Raw genomic sequence first — 21,608 nt, 5'->3', positions numbered from 1 at the left:
AAATTTTGCATAAGAAATTTTAGATCAGTACATCAGTGCCTGACTTTGCCTTCTGAATGTGGTTTCTTGGTATCAGCATGTAGGATGAGAGAGGGAGAGAGACAGAGACAGAGGGGGGGGAGAGAGAAACAGAGAGAGAGAGAGAGAGAGAGAGAGAGAGAGAGAGAGAGAGAGAGAGAGAGAGAGAGAGAGAAAGTCCTTGAGTCATAGTGACAGACTACACTGGAGAAGGAAATTCTATGACTTGGGTAATTTGCCTTGAAGGGAACTAGAGAATCAAAAACAGTAAAAGCAAACATGTACTCGTGTTTTTAGGCTCCAGAAGAATATATTTCACAAGAAAAAGTTAGCAAACTGTTCTAGGAGTTTCTTAGCAAAGAGCTAAGACATTGTTTCTAGTAGGTGGGACCCAGAAAGCTCTAAGATGAGATCAGAGACATGACATTGAAGCTGGTTGAGACACTCTGTTCTGAGGCAGGAAATCTGACCTCTCACTGTTTTTGTTGCTTATCTAGAAACTACCTTTCAATGAAATTTTAAAACATAATGACAAATATACCTTCCTCACCCTCTTTGCTTTAGTCATTTCTGCAACTTTTAAAAATAAGTTGATAGTTTGTTTTAATTAAAAGATGATACATATTTTTAGGGACAAAACAATCTAAACATGGGCCACTGGCAACATGACCCTTATGCCTGGGCCCTTTCATGTACAGCTTTATTGCTAACCATTCCTTTAAGGATTGCATTTTCTAACGTTTGAATGTGCATAGAGCTTGAGAGGAGCTATTTTCTTAAAGTACATTGCTTGGCCAGATGCATAATAGGAATTAAAAGTATTTATTAGTTCTGACAAGAAATGTAAAAGGAGACTTTAAGCATCCATGACTAATGTCCTACATCAGAACATTTTATTACCCTTCTCTGAAAACTGGTGTCGGCCTCAATAAATTACCGAAGTTATAAATGTTTAGCTAATAATATAGAGAGTGGCATTGGTAGTGTTGGGCCCCAGGGAGTTATGTGATAGAAACAAAGAAAAGTTTAGAAAAATATCTGCTTTCTGGAACCCTTTCCTCCTCTTCATGTTGGTAATTTAACATTTCAACATTGCAGTAAATAATACAGCCTGTATGGATCATTTGTACACCAGATTGTAAATGCCTTTCAGATCAAAAGCTCAAAGGAGGCAAAGAGTCTTGTGTGCAGTATTTCTATGTGTATATAACTATAAGTAAATCATCCACAATCACTTAGAATGATCCACGTGCAATCACTCAGAAAATCACGGTAATTGTTAGTGTGTCGGAAGTGCTCTACTATGCAGTAGATCCTTCTTATGGCTGAGATTTCCATCTGATCTGTTCAATAAACTTAACTTTTCCTCTTTCACTTCTAGGTGTCAACTCTCAGCTGTCCTACAGCATTGCTTCAGGGGACAGCCTTGGACAGTTTGCAGTGGATAAGCATGGAGTCCTCAAAACCCTCAAAGCTTTGGACCGGGAAAGTCAGTCCTTCTACAACCTGGTCATTCAGGTCCATGACTTGCCCCAGCCTCCTGCCTCCAGATTCACAAGCACAGCCCAAGTATCCATCATCTTGTTAGATGTCAATGATAACCCACCCATGTTTCTTTCCCCCAAGTTGACGTACATTCCAGAAAACACACCCATTGATACTGTTGTCTTCAAGGCTCAAGCGACAGACCCAGACAGTGGCCCCAACAGCTATATTGAGTATACTCTCCTGAACCCTTCAGGAAACAAGTTCAGCATTGGGACCATTGATGGTGAGGTGCATCTTACTGGAGAGCTGGACAGAGAGGAAGTTTCCAATTACAGCCTAACAGTGGTGGCCACAGACAAAGGGCAACCACCTCTGTCGTCCTCTACTGAGGTTGTGGTTATGGTCCTCGACATCAATGACAACAACCCAGTTTTTGCCCAGGCTATGTACCGAGTGCAGATTAAGGAGAACACACTCACTGGAACAGATATAATCCAAGTGTCTGCAGCAGATAATGACGAAGGCACCAACGGGCAGGTTCGCTATGGCATCGTGGGTGGAAACACACATCAGGAGTTCAGGATCGACTCGGTGACAGGGGCCATCACGGTGGCTAAGTCTTTGGATAGAGAGACGATCCCTGCTTACATTTTAACTGTTCAGGCCATGGATCGGGGCAGTAGCCCCAGAACAGATTCCTGCACAGTCGCCATCACTTTACTTGACATGAATGATTTTGTTCCTGTGTTTGAGCTGTCTCCGTATTCTGTGAATGTTCCTGAAAATTTAGGGGCCCTGCCCAGAACCATTCTCCAGGTCAGTATACTTAAACACAGCAGGGTGTATGGTACTGTTAAGACTTTGGGCCAAAAGGTTTCCTTTTTGAACAGTGTTCAGGATCTCCTCCCTCCTCTCACTGTCAGGGGCAGATAGATGCAGATATAGAAAGCCTTGGACATCAAAGTTTATTAGCATCATGCCTGAGACTTATGTCCTAGGCATATATTCATTTTGCACACATTTGTTCATTTGAATATTTTCAAATTGTGTATTACTATGAGAATAATATCCACATATAAGGCAGTGTCAAAGTTTGGAAGAGTTCATTTAAAATGCTATTTTATCTCCCGCTCTTTACACAAAAGAAAAACCATGGTGTCCATTTTTGGGAAGACTTCCACAAATACTGCCCATTGGTTTCTTTATAGATTTCTGCAGGTATGTCTACATAGTATATACTATTATTTGCTACTTCAATTACAATATCCTTAGACTTATTTTTTTTTATGTATGAATGTTTAACCTACATGTGTGTATGTACATGTTGCATGTGTGTACCATGTGTGCTCAGTGCTCAGGGAGGCCAGAAAATTGCATCTGATCCCCTAGAATGGGAGTAACAAATGGTTTTGAGTACTACATAGGTAATAGAGACTGGACTTGGGCCTATTGCAAGAGCAACCAGTACTCTTATCTCCTGAGCTGTGTCTCCAGGCCTCTACACCCTTGCTGCACTGTCTATACCCATGTCCCCTGTTATCTCTCAGTTGGCCCACATGCTTCACATGTTAGGTGACTCATTGTAGTCATGTGACTACTCTCCCCTGTAGGTGGTGGCAAGAGATGATGATCAAGGACCAAATAGCCAACTCTCATATGTTTTGCTTGGTGGAAATGAAGACAATGCCTTTGTCCTCACTGCCAGTGGTGAGCTTCGGGTGACCCAGAGTCTGGATCGGGAAGCAAGAGATCACTTCGTCTTGGTTGTCACAGCTGCGGATGCAGGTGTGTCCTTGCTGCTTTGCTCAGTTGTGGGTCAGATACTCAGTAGAAAATGAATAAGGTTTTATTTGTTACCGAATCACATGTTTATTGAAATTTACTAGTGCTTCAAATTTACATGGAGTATTGCTAATGAGACTTCAGTGGTAAATGGTAAGAGCCTCCTCACTGAGGTGCAGCTTCTGCATAAGAAAATTTCCTTGCCCTCAAGCTACCTGAGCATCTATGAGTGTGACCTTTTACTAACACACTAAGGGCCATTTTTATTGTGAACGAAATTTATATTAATATGGCATGCTGAAACTACCATTGAATGCAAAGTTCCATAAATCAGAGTGTTTCAAGGCCCCACTCAAACACCAATGGGGGATTTTGAGATTATAGCTAATGACATATTTCAAGGACAGTGCCTTTCATCTTTAATTGAGCACTATCCTCCCTTACATCGATCCTTCCTTCCTAATCTCATTTCCTCTCTGGACCTTGTGAAGAAAAGTAAAGTCCTTTCTATTTTTAGTATATATGAATTACCTTTGTTACATTATATGCACTATTTAAAATTCCAAGGGAGAGGGACAGAATGTAGTTCACCAGCGACATACAGATTAATCTGATTAATCTGAGACCTGCTCATTAAGTCCATGCCAGCATTTGTCACAGCTCTCAGGCTCTAGGTGTATGCATGCTTCCAGAAAACTCAATGGAAATTGGCTTTACAAACCAGTCAAGGTGCCTGGTGTGGTTGAATTCAGGAGAAACTGGAAGGGAGTTGGATTTTAGGCCTGAGGTTTTATTGCTAAAATATTCCAGCCTCAGCTGTCATCACTCATTAGAGCTGGAAGCATGTGGTCAACCCCAGACACTCACAAACACAAATATGGTTTGTGGAAAGGAAGTGGCAAGATCAGAAACTGGATAGGGGAACGAAGTCCCTCAAGGCATCTGTCTCCATAAAACTTGTGGCACCAGGAGGGCGTTCCAGTGGTGGTGGCTATTCTGGGGTGTGGGAGGGAAGAAGGATTTAGAGGTACAAGGTAGGGTGATTTGTGATGGGCAGGGCACAACACACAGAGGGTCCTGGCAGGGAACTCTGACTTAGGAGCATTCCAAGTCAGGAGGCATGACAGGAAAAGACTGTACCACTTTACCTAGATGACCTTTTCCTCTAAGGATCCCTAAGGATATCAGTGGGCTAGGCAGCAAATGAGGTGATGTTGGGTAGGTAAAGTGATGCTGTTATTGTTTTTATAGCCACCTGTGTTAATCATTACAAAGTTTTATAGAGGTTAGTCTTTTCAGTACAGGAATTTTTGTTACCATCTGTACTATCCACTATTAGTATGGGGAACATTTACTCTTTGCTGTGTGTCTCATAGCCAGTGAATGGTAATGTCAGAATAAAGACACTCTCAGAGCTCAGAGTACTCTAAGACTTTAATGTTTAGGAAAGGAGGATTTGGAGAAGGTATTCACTCCCAAGTCATCTGGTAGATAATCAGCCAGGGCACAGCCAGTACAGAGAAGCGGAGAAGTTTCAATTCAAATCACTCTTGTATGAATTCTAGTCATTCCATTATCTGGGTGGATTGTGTCATCTTTCTCTACCTTAGCATCTTCTGTGAAATGGTGCAACGATGTCTTAGTTTTAGTTTCCTGGCTGTGCTAAAATATTTGAAAAAAAAGTAAAGGCAAAGGGTTTGTGTACCTCACAATACTAGGTGACAAGCCCTCACTGTGTAGAGGTCAGGGTGACTGAAGTACACTGTGGTCACATCACACCTACTGTACAGAGCAGAGGTCAAAGTTCATTTGCATGCATGTACACACTCAGCCTGTTCTTTAATCTTTCTTCAGCCCAGGGCTTACAAAACAGTATGGCCAACAGACATTCCAGAGGGATCTTTGGTCTTAGTTAACCAATAAGAAAGTACTTTACAAGAATGCACACAAGCCAACATAACCCAGACAATTCCTCAGTGAGACTCCCTTTTCAGGTTATTTTTGATTATGTCACTTTGACAAAAATGGACCAACACAAAGAATAAACATAAAGTTCTTCTTGTGAAGTGTAATCACGTTCTATTTGTTAAGCTGCTCAATTTTATTCCAACTCTGCAGTATACACAAAAATTTAATAGTAATTCCCTACACTAATTGGTATCAAAATTCCCATTGAAGACCCTGAATGTCACATCTGTACCCACAGACAGAAAAGCAGATATTGTGTTGAAATCTGGGCCTAGTCAACTCAGTTGTCAACTTGACATACATAGTCAGAGTCATCTGAGGGAGTCTCAATTCAAGAATTACCCAAATCAAATTGGCCTGTGGCCATGTCTGAGGAATTGTCCCAATTGTTGATTGATGTGAGAGGGTCCATGCCATTCTTAGGCAGTGCCACTACTAAGAAGGTGGTCCTGGATATTATAAGAAAGCAGAATCATAATCAATCCATAAGAAACAAGCCAGCGAGCATCATTCCTTTGTGGTCCCTTCTTAATTCCTTGCCTTCAGCTTCCTACTTTCTGTTCCTGCCCTAATTTCCCTCAGGGATAGACTGCTATTTTCAAGTATAAGCTGGCTAAGCTCTTTCATCTCCCAAGTTGCTTCCAGTCATGTCTATCTGGACAACAAAAAGTAAACTGAAAGATTGCACTAGAATACCGTCAAGCTATTGATGGTGTTGTCCTTGATGACCACAGCCTGCACCCAAATAATTTCCACACTTATTTATTTATTTTACATTTATGAAAATTTTATACTTGAGTATTTTATTTACTTCAACCTCACTCCCCACAACTTCTCCTGTGTTCCACTCATTCATTCCAAAATTCACAGCCTCTTCTTTAAATATTATCCTCATGCACATGTGTGACTATGATCTCCCTGAATCCATTCAGCGTTCCTCATGTGTACACATATTTGGGGCTGACCAATCTGGCACAGGATAACCTGTCAGGGTACTCATCCTCAGAGAAGACTGATACTCTCTTTCTCAACACTCATTCATTCTCTGTTGCTCTTTATCTAAGGGAGGGGCCTTGTGAGATTTGTCCCACTCATGTTCAATAGTTATTGGTGTCAATGTACATGTCTCGTTTAAATAATTTAAATGGAATTTAACTACTTAGAATGATAATAGTTTCCTTAAGAGCCATAGACTAACAAAACCCCCAATGTGCGGCATGGGAAACTTTCCTTCGAACTGTTAGTAAGAAAGTCCAAGGAATACCTACACCCAAAGGAATACAGGCTTTTTGTTGCCCTTGGAGTTGACTGTAAGACCCCAACATTTTTGATATTATAAATAATTGCATGTTCATTGTAATACCAATATTGGTGGTATCAGGTTTCAGAATCTACAATTCAATCCTCTTTTTTAGGCTTGAGATCTCTGGTAAGGTACTTAAAGTACACACTGGCCACCATAATTAACAGTTAGAGCAGTAGGTGACATGAGAAAATGCAGAAAAATATGAAGGATATGAGATATCAGATGACATCTTGTCAAACTCATATTGTTTGCAGATCAAGGAAATATCATAATGCTCTTCAAAAAAAGTTTGAATTTTATTCCAAGTCTTCAAATTACCTTTGTTCTACTGTCTTGAAACTCTTACCTGCTGGCACTCCAGAATTGACCAGCTGTGGCAATATGCCAAATCTGATGTCAGAGAATATTAGCCAGGCAGAGGCCTAAACCCCTGACTTCTTTCCTACTAAACTCCAGAATGGCAACCTCACTGTGTTTTAGTTAGTGACTGTCTGCATGGCAGTGCAGAGAAGCTCCCTGTCCTGTGCTCATGGTAAGCCTCATTCATCCTATCAATCTGGGTGAAAAACTAAAGCAGAACAGGGCATATAAAAACAGCTCAGCTTTCTAACAGCATCGAAGTACTGAGCATACTGCAGCTTAATCAAACATAACAGTCTGCTTGCCTTCAGTCAAAGATAGGGCTGCCTCACCAGCTTTATGTGTTGATTGTTGACATGTGTCACGTGTTGCTGCTTACTTTTGTTTCTTCATAAGTATGTACTGTCACAGGGTAGAGGCCTTTGTGAACCCGTGCTGCCCCCATCATTAATGAATAAATGCCATTCTGGTTCTCCAGATTGAGGAGATCATGTTGACACAGCTAATGTCCTTCGCAGGGTTATAGGCCCAGTTTCTATGTTGGCTCCCCTGCAAGGGTTTTCAAACAGTGTCATCACAGTGTAGAGTATACAGGATGTCTTTGGTATAGTAAACAGCATGAGCAGAGTAGCCAGCATGCTATAGTTAAAAGTTTACTGTGTAATGTTTATTATAAAATATAAAGTCTACCCTGGAAATATATAGACCCTTAGTGTTCAACTTAGAATCAGAGACATCTTCCATGCTCTAGCCACACTGCTTTGGACATATTGCCTGTGACTTAATAATATTAAGGCTGGTACATAATTTGTATTGCACAAAATAGGTAAGAGTCTGGGTTATTTGCTATTGACAGTAAGTCTCATGTTTGATAGACATGTATCAAACTTAGTAGGGCCACAGTAAATAGTTGCAACTCTGACCTCCCATCAGTGTTTACACAGCTGGAAAGGGGAAAATCTTTCCATTTTCTATCCAGCTTCCTCTGTATATTGAGTTTATTAATAAGTGGGCTCAGGTTCAGCAAGGCTCACAACTGCTCCAAGTGGATCTCATGGTTTTCCTCTCCACTGTAACTCCGCTGCTCCTGTGAAGGCAAGGGTGACAGTCTCTTTGATGCCTGTCTTTTCTCCTGCATGCTATGTTATTCAAAAGGCAGCAGATGAACCTTTGTATTAGTCATGGTTCTCTAGAGTCAACGAACTTGTGGAATGTCTCTAAATATTAAAGGAAATTATTAGAATGACTTAGAGTCTACAGTCCAACTAACCCAACAATGGGCAGCTATGAATGGGAAGTCCAAGAATCTAGTAGTTGTTTAGTCCCACGAGGGTAAGTGTTTCAGCTGGTCTTCTGTATAAGCTGGAATCCTGAAGAAATAGGTTCCATCACATGTGCTGGCAAGGAAGTACAAGCAGACAAAGAAGAAAGAGGAGGAGGATGAAGAGGAGGAGGAGGAGGAGGAAGAGGAGGAGGATGAAGAGGAGGAGGAGGAGGAAGAGGAGGAAGAGAAGGAGAAGGAGGAGGAGGAGGAGGAGGAGGAGAAGAAGAAGAAGAAGAAGAAGAAGAAGAAGAAGAAGAAGAAGAAGAACAACAACAACAACAACAACAACAACAAGAGAAGATACTGTCCTTATGTAGGCCACCAGCAGAGAGTATGGCCCTGATTAAAGGTGTGTACCACTCCTGGATTTGGAACTTGCTCTCTCTCAGGCTGGCTTTGAACTTCAGAGATCTACTTGCCACTGGAGGATTTTTAAGATAACAATGGGATACAGTGATCTGATTTATGATCTTATAGGTTTTGATGGCTATTCTTGGTTGTCAAATTCCCTAACTGGGACTAAAGGAGTGTAACACCTTGCCTGGGTCTAAGCTTTTCATGATCTGGATCAAAACTTTACGTCATTCAGTGTCAAGATCCAGGTCAGAAGCCTGTGTCTTCCAGCCCCGAGACCCAGATCACAGGTGTGCCCTCCATTTCTGGACTGTAGTTCATTCCAGATGTAGTCAAGTTGACAACTGGGAATAGCCATCACAACCTTAAGATCATAAATTCGATTACTGTATCCAATTGCTGTCTTAAAATCCTCCAGTGGTTACCCTTGACTACATGACAAGCTACTCAGGCATGTCTGACCTGTGTGACCTCCCCAAACATTCCCTAGCCCTTTACCTTGAGCAACCATGGCATGGAACTCCAGCTTCCACTTTGTCTCTTTTCTGACTTCCTTTTTGTGTCATAATGTGATAGTCTTGGTCTTTAGATAGTCTTACACAGCCTAGGCTGGCTTGGAACATGCTATGTACTCAAGATGACCTCGAACTTCTATTCTTAGTTTTGGGATTATAGACTTGTACCACAAGGCTTAGTTGATAAGAAGCCGAGGACTGAACCCAGGGCTTAGTGTATTCCAGGTAATTGTTTTGCATGTAGCTATAGAACCAAATAAATCATTTTGCACTTAGTACAAAATCTGAGGTGAGGGGGGATCTTGGAGTAGTCAGGGAGAGAGGTAAATATGATCAAAATATGTTGTGTGAAAATCTCAAATAATTGAAAAGATATTTTAAATTCTAAAGCTACCCCCCTCTCGCTTTATCTCATAGAAACGAGACTCACGCAATGGTTCGATATGCAGCAGGTGTCTTCCATTCCCCTCTCCCTGACACATCAGGTTTAACTCCCTCCTTCTGATTTTCCTCACTCACCCCACATTTGAACAAGATATCTTAGTAGGTGGGTCTTTGTCCTACCTCCAGGGATCCTGAGGCCTGTCTTGCTGCTTCTCAGTCTCCTGCTCCATCACAAATTCCAGCATATTCTGGAATTTTCAGGACCTGTTCCTTCTGTCTAGAAGACTCTTTCCCTCTACGCTGCCATTCCTCTGGAAGCCCATCCCCCACACCCCAACCACCCCCCACGCATCCCCCCACCAATACAAATTTAAATTCTAAAACCAAAAATTTCAGAACAGATTCTCAAGAATTAGTTTAAACATGTTTTATTTGAGATATAATGAGAAATAACTTTATAGAAGCCAAATATAAACCATTATTTCTTGGAAAAGGCATTTAAATAGGCACACCACTTAGGGAATGATGGAAGGCTGTAGGTACTACCTCTGTGTACCCTTGGGTGCTCGTGAGAAGAAATCAAAGGACATTATTTGCTCTCAGAATAGCTAGATAGTTATTTAATACTTTTCAAAGCTCTTGACATTAACATGAAAGTCCAACACCCCCTGGCTGATGATTGACCTCAGTTGAGGTCTTTAGCTACTAATGCATTCATGAGTGGGCACCATGAAAGTGAGTTCTTCACTGATTTTCCTTGTTTCCACCATATTGTCTTTTACAGAGCATTTATGCGTTTCTTCTTTGGGGATTGACATTTTTTATTTAAAAAAAACTATTTAGGAATTAAGAAAAATATTTATGATTCTGCATCCTTAAAGTAGCTCTTACAAGAGGCTATTTGTAAATTACAGTCTTGCATTTATTAGCCTCATCATATCAGGAAATTCAAGGGTTTCATACAGTACTTGGTATGTTTGCAATTTGCTAACATGACATGTGTGATGTACTTCACATACATGTATAGACAGTTTGTGGCTCTGCATTTAAAAAGAGGATGAGATTAATCTTAGTATAAATAAAGTGCTTCATCCCTTATCAGTTTGTTGCTTTAGACAGAAAGTTCTAGAATGACTGTGAGCTCAGATAATTAACTGGCCTATGGGGAAATTTTCAGTTATCAGCTTCTCTAATGAAAGGCATTTATCATTTGGCTGAAAGACAAAATGGCTGCATTCTGAGGCAGGGTGGGAATTGTGTTTTTAATGGAGGGAAACATGTTGTGTTTGCAGAATTTAACCTGAAAACTCAAAGAACCAAACACCATCTTCCTGGTGAGGAGATGACGGCACTTTGAATTAATACTGTATACCCCATTGTTTAGTCGGGGGAGGGTCATTGGCTCACAAATGGATCCGTGATAAAGAAGAGGCTAGATTGGTATGCAGGAACTTGCACATGTGAAGGGAGTTTTATTGACTATTTCAGAAAGGTTGCATTTTGTTGATATGATTATGCCTGAGGAAAAAATTGCCTTGTGGATTATGGTGAAGATTTTAATAATAAAAATTGCAACCATGAGCCAATGCATGATACAGTGGTGGATTTTCCTTCAGTTATCAGAAACCACTGGAGCTTCTTTGTGCATTTGGGTCTAAGGTGACTCTTTATTTCCAAATAATGATCTTTTTATTTCTAAAAAAATTTTTCTTTTTATCCAGGAATTTAGTAATTCATACTTTACTTGTAAGTTAAAACGTTAATTTCAAAATTATTTTTTCATTTTCTTTATTTTCTAATGAGACTTTGCATCATAGCTCATAAATATTTAATTTTTTTTGCTGTATAAAGTCTGGCCTTTAATACTAAAATGCTTTACCACAGAGGATTTTATTCTCTAGAGATTAAAACAGATAAAAATTTAACTTCAAGCAGTGCTGAATCAGACCTAGGATTTCCACCATATTTCGTAAGAATAAAAGGTAATAAAGCCACCTGCTTTGTTGCTCTTGTGGGAGCTTTGAAGCTAAGGACACAAGAAGTCTAACAGAAGTGAGGAAAGACCTTTCCCAAGTTACGAAGCTTCCCACGGCTTCACAGGGAAACCTTACGCACAGCAGATCCAGATACCGGGATTCTGTTAGCCAGACACTTGGTGTTTCTACTGAGTGGCACAGCAGGTGGAGGTCAGGATTTGGAGACAGCTCTGCTGTTTCATGGTTTCAATATCTGGGTGTCTGTTTTCACTCTGAAAACAGCAATTCTTCACACTGTGCCTTTTGTCTGGATGAAAGCATTAGCTGATATTCAATTTTTAAAATTTTAAACATTTCTGTAAACTCCCCTTGCAATAAGATTTTAGCCAATTTGACTACACAAGGTACTGATGCAAAGGGCCACATGTGGCTGTTTGCAGACCATTACTAAAGAAAGCTATTTCTTTCTGTACAACTTATCTCTGTCTGTAGAGTACAGCATATCCTGACGATATTGAAATATGAACACATGCCAAGCAATACCCATCTATGTGTATTTGGTTTATTAACACATGCTCACAGAATGAGTAAGTGGTCATAACACAGTATTACGTATGTATATGTATGTGTATGTACATGTATATGTATGTGTATATGTAATTAGATAATTATGCTCAGTCACATTTAAAATGGCTCATGCACTCCATTTGCTGTGCTCTCTGCATTCAAGTGTAAATATAGCCAGCAAACCTTTCATGTCAACACTGAGTGGCTAAACTTCAGACCATTTTCAGGGGTGATTTGATAACTGTGAGAAAAATGACCCAGTCTCACAGTCATAAAATGTCTGCACTTTATTGCATCTAACACATGTGTCATCATGGGGCCAGCACACTGTGCTGCACACTGTACGGTGGCTATCAGGAATGAGATCTGCTTTGCTGAGAGGGAGCAAACCAGGGTGAAAGTTCTATTTTTTCTGCTCTGGTCTTTCCCACCGGGAAAAAAGTGTGTGTACTGGTAAATGAATGTAATTTATTAATAAAAAGTAAAAAATAAGGGATGCTGAGCACCACAGGAACAAAACGTATGTAGTGGCGAGGAGCTGACATAAAAGTTCCAATATTGTGTAGACTCCAGTGATATAGTCTAGTTTGTTATATTTATGTATGTTTTCTGAAAGAGTGCTTGCCAGAACCATTTTCTTTTGAAACTAGTTCTTTAAGCTTACTTAAATTTCATTTTGACATCTTTGAGCTTACTAGTCATAAGGGTGGAATAAACTTAATCGGTTCCTAAATCCAAAAGCAGAGAATATAACTCAGAAGCCAGGGGTAGTGAGCTTTCCCTTCATACTATAAAATGTAGGAGGCCGCTTGTAAATTTATCCATGTTTATCCATTTACGTGAGTGTGCATATGTAAATAAACAGACATACATGTTTTTATGTAATGCATACAATTTTACAGATTGAAATCTGAAATTCCTGTATTTTAGGATTACTAATTATAATTAGTTTTTTTTCTTTTTTCATTTTTGGATTATAGTTGTTATTTTGACTTCCAGTTCAAGTGTCTTTCTTAGCTCCAGTCATTAGAGGTTCCTGAGCCACTGCCTTCTGGTTGGCTTGTATACTTGGTCTCTTCATTAGGTCGCACACCACTGTTCCTGCCTCTTTCTCTGACTGTGTCTGGTTCTGATAAACGAGTCCAGATGAGATGTGACCATCTGGCTTTATTATAGCAGTGTTATTAGATCTGTTGGGGGCTACACTTGGCTCTATCTTCTCCTGGGATGTAGATTTCATTAGCCCTTCTGGGTGTATGCAGTTAGAATCCACCTTTGACCTTTGTCCCCTTTATTGCTCTCTGACCCCGGCCATAGGCTATCATCTGCCTTACAAAATGATTTTTAGATCATTGCACCCTGATCCACAGTCAGTCTGTAGCACTGATTTCTACATGTAAAATGAAAGAAGCTTAACAGACTATACACGTACTTTCCGTGTAGACGTTTACGAAGACAAGTAACAGTTTCTTCTGCCCTCCATTCATCTTCCAAGTTAGAGGAAAGCTGATGGATGACAATGGAGAGTGAGGATGCCAAAGTTGGACTTAGATTAGTGAATGGAGGAAAGGATGTTGAAAGAATTGATAACTCCCTTTCTTGTCCATAGTCTGAATTAAAAAGAGAAGATCCAATTCTTTACATTTCAGACTACCAGTAGAATGAAAAACAGCATCTGTTTCATGTAATATGTTTTTAAATGAGAACTGCCCACTGTATTAAATATGCCACTGTAAATCTGGTATTAATAATTCAATTATAATATTGGGGCTGAAGAGTAGGGTCAGTGGTTAAGAGCACGGAACAGTAATGTCTGGCTGGAGGATAACTCAGTGACATACTGTTTTTCCAAAGGGCCTGATTTACATTCCAGGCTCCTATGTCAGAAGGATCTTGTGCTTGTAACTCCAGCACAAGAAAATCTGATCCATTCTCTGTCCTCTGCATACCACTGTACTCATGTGCACACTACCTCCAAAAGAAGCCAGTAATATAGATGTGACTATATATAAACATCTGTATGTATGTATATGTGTATGTGTACACGTCCGTGCATGTGCGTGTGCGTGTTCATGTGTGTGTGCGTGTGTATGCATGCGTGCATGTGTGCATGTGTGTGCATGCATGCATGTGTGCATGCATGTGTGCATGTGTGTGTGTGTGTGTGTGTGTGTGTGTGTGTGTGTGTGTGTTTATGGGCCAAGTTTAATTTTGATTTCATGATTGGCATACTCATGCTGAGAAACACTGGTTGAAGGAAGTTGTAAGATACTTGGTGACTAAGAACTGTATCCTGTCTGTCAAGACTACTGTAGAAATGAGACTTACTTAGGGGACTTTCTCTTATAGTTTTCCTGTCATTTTCTCGTCTGAAGTGAACAGCAATGGCTGCTGGAATTGATGTTATATGTGGGCAAAGTAGAGTCTGAGGCTGGCATGGGGGTGGTGGTGGTTTGATAAACCTTTTTCCCTCAACTAGAAGTAAAGAGTACTAAGGACAGAATTCTGGTATTGAGTTTGTTATATCTCATTAAAAGGCATACATTTAAATCTCCATTTGCTGCTGCTGGAATCTTGATATATTCTTGTGCTCACACAGATGCATGGAACCTGTCTAGCTGACTCTTTTTTAATGAAGGCAGGCAGAGGACTGTGAACATGAGAGAGATTGTAAGCTCCCATGTCAATAAAATAAAATAAACAATTGAGCATCTAAGAAATGCAATGCAGATATGGGTCTCAAACAGCAATTCTCAAAATACTGTAGCTTTAATATTTCACTTGTGAGAAATTTTCTGTCTGTGCCAAGACTATTGAGTCAGTATGTCTCATGGTCTGAAGCATGGTCTCTTTTAGGAGGGCCTTGCCACCTCCTGTCTGAGTTTGTTCCCAGAGCTTGGGGACAGCACTGGATATTTTCACAGATCATTGGGTCATGAGGCTCTTCCCCCGCTTCACCTTCGGGTACATTCAGGGCAAACATTCTAGGCTGGGACCCATATCTCCATCCTAGCTCTATTTCTTGCTAGTCTTTATCTTTGCAAAAGCCCCTTGATTTTTTAACCCCTATTTTACTCTCATGTACAAGAGAGCTGACAGGAGTGTTCTTTCCCTGGATGGCGACAGTCACCATCAGCTTTGTAAAGACATGCGTGGGCACTGAAGGACCCAGGAGGAGCTTGTTTCTCATATCAACATGTTCATGAGACTTTAATGCAGGGCTTTCTCAGGTGCTTGCAAGACTACTTTGTGTGTGGAAGACTCTGAGCATAACCTTGCTTCTGCTATTCAACTATTCAAAATGCGAGTGTGTTTTTAAAGAGTGCAATGGACTTTAAGTAGAATATATTGGGACCTAATTTTCTGTTTCTTAATGTAAACCTGTTTCCTCATAGTATTTCAGTGGTCATGCATTTTTAACATATCTTAATATGAATAAAATGCCTAATTTAATATTTAATATTATTTAGAAAGACATAGACACGTATACAGTTTATGACATCAATTTTCAACATGCAGATCAAATTCAGTGGTTAAGTGTCTGGAAGGGGCTATTTCACTTCACTCTCATGTAGGCTCTTTTATCTGATCTATAGTTGGCTTCCTATACAGGACCCATTAGACAGCTCACCATTGTGTCAATCTATAGTCTACTGATTGTGGCTCCTTCATATTTGATCTCCCAGGCTGTTTGGTCCTGTGTCTTGAGAAACCAAACTTCCATTTGGAAGACATTTAAATTGTGGCAAAATAAATATCACCGAATGACAAGATTACTAGTAAAAAAATAACACAGGAAGGCAATGAACCTCAACATTGCTCTGTGATGATAAAGCCATTCCGCAAAGCATATGCCAGCCAACCAAAAGTGTGGCTTTCATCTCAGAAGACGTGGGATAAATACGAGGACTGTGTAAGCTTCCTATGCAGGAAGAAGCTTTGGGAAAAAGACAAGTAACCCTCAAAGAGAAAAGGGGAATGTCTGGGCTTCAGTTTGTTTTAGTTAAAGGCTGTGAGTTGCGTCCCCTATGCTTTTATTTGGAAGAATTAACACTTGAAAAATGGTTTTGAAAACACAACCAAAGATGATTTCCCCTTCAACTATGAAGGCAACCCACAGAATCCTAACCGTTCACCATTAGATATGACTGTTCAAGCAGCACTTGCAGCTTGATGTTCACTTTTGACTAAATGATGACAAGGGCCGAAACACTTAAAATGACATATTACATGTTTAGAGGAAGTAGCAAGCAGATGTAATATGGCTTTTATCAGCCCATCCATATAAAGATTTTGCTGGAATAGCCTGAAGATTTTGTCCTCACTATAAACAAGTATTGATTACACAGAAGAGTGGCTGAGATATTTGAGGAGTCTCACTGGATATTCAGGTTGACGTGCTGATGGTCTCAGGTCCATGTGGTTTGTAGACCTGCACAGTGGCTGGCTCATTCCTGTTGGCTGTTCCAAGTCTGATATGCCTATTGTAATGTAATGTCAGATACATTATGGGTAGTGTGTCTTCTAGGGTGTTGTTTCCTGCTTTGATGCATCTGTATTTTTGAAATGTAAGAGAAGCATGCCAATTTGTTTTTGTCATGAATAGGCAGTTCAGACCTTAGGACACTAAGAGGGGAAAAATGAAAGTTCTGTTGCATTTTTCTTCCAACAGAATAAAAATGTCATGTCTTACGCGATTAGAAATTATCCCACAACTCTATCTATAGCTAAGAATTGTGGAATACAAACATTAAAGTATTATTTTCTTTTATTTCCAGGATCACCAGCCTTGACAGGAACAGGAACAATCAACATCATTGTAGATGATATCAATGACAATGTCCCCACTTTCGCCAGTAACATGTACTTTACTGCAATTCCTGAGGACGCCCCGACGGGGACAGATGTCCTGTTGGTAAATGCCTCAGATGCAGATGCTGCAACAAATGCTGTCATCAGGTCTGTACACGGAACCCTATAACATATTCCTCACCAACTCTGGTCTTTAACAGCGCATGCTATCTAACTTCAGTGGGGATTCCATATTAACACTCCATACTGCTCCTGTGAACCATTGTCAGGCAACTATCCTGGAACTGAGAATTAGACAGTGGCATGTTCGCTTCTTCTAACCCTGTACATATTTATCGCTGTTTCATCATTTGCAGGGTTCTTTGATGACACAGCTGTCTTTCTTATTTATTTATTTATTTATTTATTTATTTATTCATTCATTCATTCATTTATTTTTGTTATTTGTTGCTAATCCCTATTTTTACATTTGGTGTTCATCATGGCATCGGGAAGTTCTGCACTATGCAGCTGGCTGGTGTTATTACCTGAAGAATGCAGCATGGCATTACCTGCAGGTGCTTGATCAGGGTAAGGTGGAGATTAGGTTCAGTTCTGCCCTCTCTCTCCTCACAGAGATCCATGACTTGTCACTGAGCCCTCTAACAGGGTGACTTTTGACATGATGACTCTGAGTTTCAGAGCTTTTCATGGGAGTTGCTAGTTGTAGTTAAGGTCCGGCTTAAAAGTATCATGCATCACTTCCAGAATGTTCTAAAATAAAAAGCAGCTTTACCAGTAGGATAAATACACCCCAGGCCTGCAGGGAAAAAAATTGAAGACTTTATAACCAAGCAGTAGCTCCAATATTAACATGTTTCCTTCATCTAGAAGTTTCTTTATCTAAATCCTGGTAACAGAGGGCAGCAGTGTGGATGTTTGTTTAAAGAGATGCAGAACTTGTAATGTGTAATGCTTGGCCAATAAAGCCCCATTCTCTTCTCAGCTTGTTCTAAATGGATAAGGAAAGACTTCCCCATTTTCAACAGATAATCCTTGGAGACACATTCCTGTAATTGTGTGTGGGCTGTGTGAGTTAGGTGGGTAAGAACTCAGTGGGTGAGAAGACAGAATCTGCAAAGGTCTGAGATGTCATAAAAAGATAACATGCATTAATAATATGATGATGGCAATATATGCATTATATGATAATGGACTTATTAATTATCTTTGTTATTTGTCATTTATTTTTGTCATTTGCTATTAATTTCTCATGAACAAAGGCCTATTGGGAAACTGGTGTCTTCCTGCTGGCAGGGATGAGGGCCCAGAGCCAGTCCTATTTAATAAACATTGAGTTGCTGATCAAGTCCTTGTTAGATAAAACAAGAGCTCTGCTTCCATTGAACTTGCATCCTATGCCAGGTAGTCAGTGAAATGTAATGGAGTAAGAGTTTCTTACATGTGGTTGTTCTCTTGAATACAAAAGAAAATGACCTAATTAGGGGGATGTGGGGGGTATGGTGGCCCTGTTTGTCCTTATTTTTACTGTGACAAATGACACTCATTCTGTGGAACCTGTGGACCTGCTTGGAAATGTTCCAAAGAAGGAAGGGTTAACGCTGGCCATAGTTTCAGAGACTTTAGATTGGATCCAGGGCTCTGGGCCTGGCATAATGGAGATTAGCATGACTGTAGAAACATGTGGTAAAGAGAGTTGCTCTCTTGATGGTAGCCTGGAAGCAGGCAAGAGTCACAAGAAGGACAAGTGCCAACATAAACCCTTCCAGTGTATGCTCCAGGGACTCACTTCTACCTAACAGGCCTCGCTGCCTACTGCACCAACTTCCAGTAGTCTGTTGACATTTTATGTTTGGGCCAGAGCCTTTTTGATTTCTGAAGGCACTCTTGCAGACACATCCAGAAGTATCCTTTCCCAAACTTCCAACGTTGTGTCCAATCAAGTTTTAGCATTAATTGCCATGGTTTGTGAAGCTGTAACAAAATATTTCAGAGTAGCGAGCCTACAATTTGCTTTGACATATTGCATGTAATAGTAGATGGTGGGAAGGACTAAGGTGAAAGCAAGGGAGGGACAGTTTCTATGGTGACTACTGCTGCTACGTCCTCTGGAGGAGATGATGCTGCTCTAGCACAGAAGGGGAGAGCAGATGCAGATGGACAGATCCCTGAATCCCTTTGAGAATTTTAGGGGCCTCACCAAGAACTTAGCAGATGTCCTCCCTCAGGTGTTGTCAATGTGTTAGAAGAACCAGGCAGAGGGATGGATATGAACAGGTCAGAGTGGAGAAGAGGCTGGAGAGTTAGAGGAAAAATCTTAAGGCAACCTAAGATCTTTTAGCTATGGTATAAAATTACAATTTTTAAAATTTACCTGCATATGAGTAACTATTGGCCTGTTTTAAAGTCAAGGTGCAAATATAGACTCTGTGCATTCAAAATGAATGAAGGAGGCAAGGCCTAAGACTCTACAGAAAAAAGAACGGAGGCTTCATAAGCATTGCTTCACATAGAGATTCAAGCATATGCCAGGGGCCTCTGTGCTTAGCTGGTGTAAAGGAAAGTGAGAGGCTAAGACCACGTGATTGAGCCCAGAAGTACACAGTTCAAGCACAGAATGGTGTCCTTTGTTACTTAAGCCTTTGCCTTGAACAGCTGGCCGTCTGTGGTACTGTTGCCAAAGTGGGGAAACTGGAGGAGAAACAATTTTAGAGCAAACCAAGAATTTTTCATTCATTTATCGTGCTCGTGTGCACGTGCATGTGTGTGTGTGTGTGTGTGTGTGTGTGTGTGTACATATGTGTGTCCCCATGTGCAGTCCTCCCATCCTATGATTTATATTGTTTCAATTCCTGAAAGACTGAAGTCCTCTGTTCAGCTGATACTCAGTATGTTTTGATGGAGGTTTTAGGAGAGATGAATCCTAAAGCTCAGTGTTGGAGAAGAAACCCTCTCCAAAATGAGCACGTAGCACATTATGCTCAAAACCTGATTCCTTCAGCCACTAACCCGCAAGGTTGACTTTCCCTCAACCCCTTATTCCCAACAGTCTTCCAATCTGACTTTTAGTCATTGTGTTACTGAACTATAGCTACTAAAGTCTACTAAAATAGGAGGAGACTAGGGAAACCTGTGGAGTTCCATATAGCGTTTAGTTCTACTTCAACCATCCTTGATCCTTCTCTTTCTCTCTTTTCTCTGACAAGTCTTCCTCTCAATAAATCTGTTTGTCTCAATCACCATGGTCCTCTGGTCACAAATAGGAAGCTATCTGAATTTCATCTTTTCTACAAAGCAGCTAAATATTTCCCACAGCATTTCCTGCACACACACACACACACACACACACACATGAACACGTGCACACACACACATGAACACGTGCACACACACACACACACACACACACTGAGAGAGAGAGAGACAGAGAGACAGAGACAGACAGACAGAGACAAACAGACAGTGATGGACAGAAAAAATAGAAAAAGAAAAATAGAGAAACAGACAGAAAAAATTAGAGAGTTAGATGGAGAGGATGCAGGAATTGATTTCTTTGGCAGTTCTCTGTCTGTGTTTATTACTATCTACTATGTCTGAACTTCCCCTGTGATTGTGTTACTCTCTGGTGAGCTTGCTCGCCTGATGTTTCTGTTTGCATTCAGGACTCAATGTGCTCGGTGTTCCTCACCTTTCTTGTGTTGCTCCTTTGTTTTGTGCATTTAGAAAAATATGATATTGTCTGCACTCCTAATCCACATCTTCTGGCTAAGGTTGCTCTTTACTTGTACCCGATTGATCCATGGTCACATTCTTATGTTCTCACTGCTTCCTCTCTTGTCAAAGCTCCAGTTCATACTACACTTACTTATGCCATGCATGAACCTACTGGAGAGAACATTGTCTTCCCTGAATCCTGGATATAATCTGTTCTACATGCTACACTATAATATACATGGTGCATAGGTACTTATGCCTATGTGTGGGTTCACAGGCAGTTTAGCCCTGCATTGCCTTGCTCAATGTGTGATGTGGAGGCAGGCTAGAGCTACAGGCCACTCAGTCAGCAAAAGCATCAAGTCATTAATCACCTCCACACAGATGCATTAGTCTTGTCTGTGCAAATGAAAGAAGACATTCTAGGAAAAAAACAGGGTGAGTACCAAGTCTCTGAGGCTGGAGAAACTTAGGTATCAGGGGAAGAAAGTCTGGGCTCCATGTGAATGGATCTCGGAAAACTAATGAAGAGATTAAAATATTCTGTTTCTTATGGGAAATAAACACGAACAAACAAACACACACAAGAGAAGGTTTAGGGCCATAGCATGCCTCACTGGCATTTTGGGACAATCCTATTCTGTATTGTAGAAAGTAATTCAGAGAAGGTAGAACCTTAGTCAGTGACAGAATGGGTTGTGTCCAGAAATGAAGCTCAGGCATCGGCTGGCTTGGTCTTTCTCAATAGTCTCTTGGTATTTGCTGTTGCCTATTTCCTAATCTCTAGATTCCAAGCACCCAATAAATGAGCTCAGCACCTCCCAGGCTTATTGTGTCCCCCCCAAAGCCAAGCTTTCATCATCATAAGATCACTTTCTGGACCAGTGAAAGGATAAGGACTTTCACAAGTCATGCAGCCATGCTCACACCCCATTGTAGCTCCCACCAAAGCTTAGCATATGGCCACCGGAAGATGAAATTTGGCTCATTGCTGCTTTTATTGTCTGACCTCTAATCCCAGTCATATAGTCTGAATACAA

General features: G+C 40.6%; 1 protein-coding gene across 1 annotated transcript in view; it reads left to right on the top strand.

Annotated features, from left to right (window-relative positions):
* Fat4 (FAT atypical cadherin 4) overlaps nucleotides 1-21,608 on the top strand; it is a 129,368-nt gene that overhangs the window by 69,281 nt on the left and 38,479 nt on the right. Inside the window, 3 exon segments of the mRNA XM_032898472.1 lie at nucleotides 1,400-2,322; nucleotides 3,117-3,291; nucleotides 16,821-17,001. Of these exon segments, the coding sequence (XP_032754363.1) occupies nucleotides 1,400-2,322; nucleotides 3,117-3,291; nucleotides 16,821-17,001 (1,279 nt within the window).

Source organism: Rattus rattus, chromosome 3 (genome assembly GCF_011064425.1).
Source record: "Rattus rattus isolate New Zealand chromosome 3, Rrattus_CSIRO_v1, whole genome shotgun sequence".
Taxonomy (NCBI): Eukaryota; Metazoa; Chordata; class Mammalia; order Rodentia; family Muridae; genus Rattus; species Rattus rattus.
The sequence above is the reverse complement of the archived record's forward strand: the minus strand, read 5'-3'. Positions and strand labels throughout refer to the sequence as shown.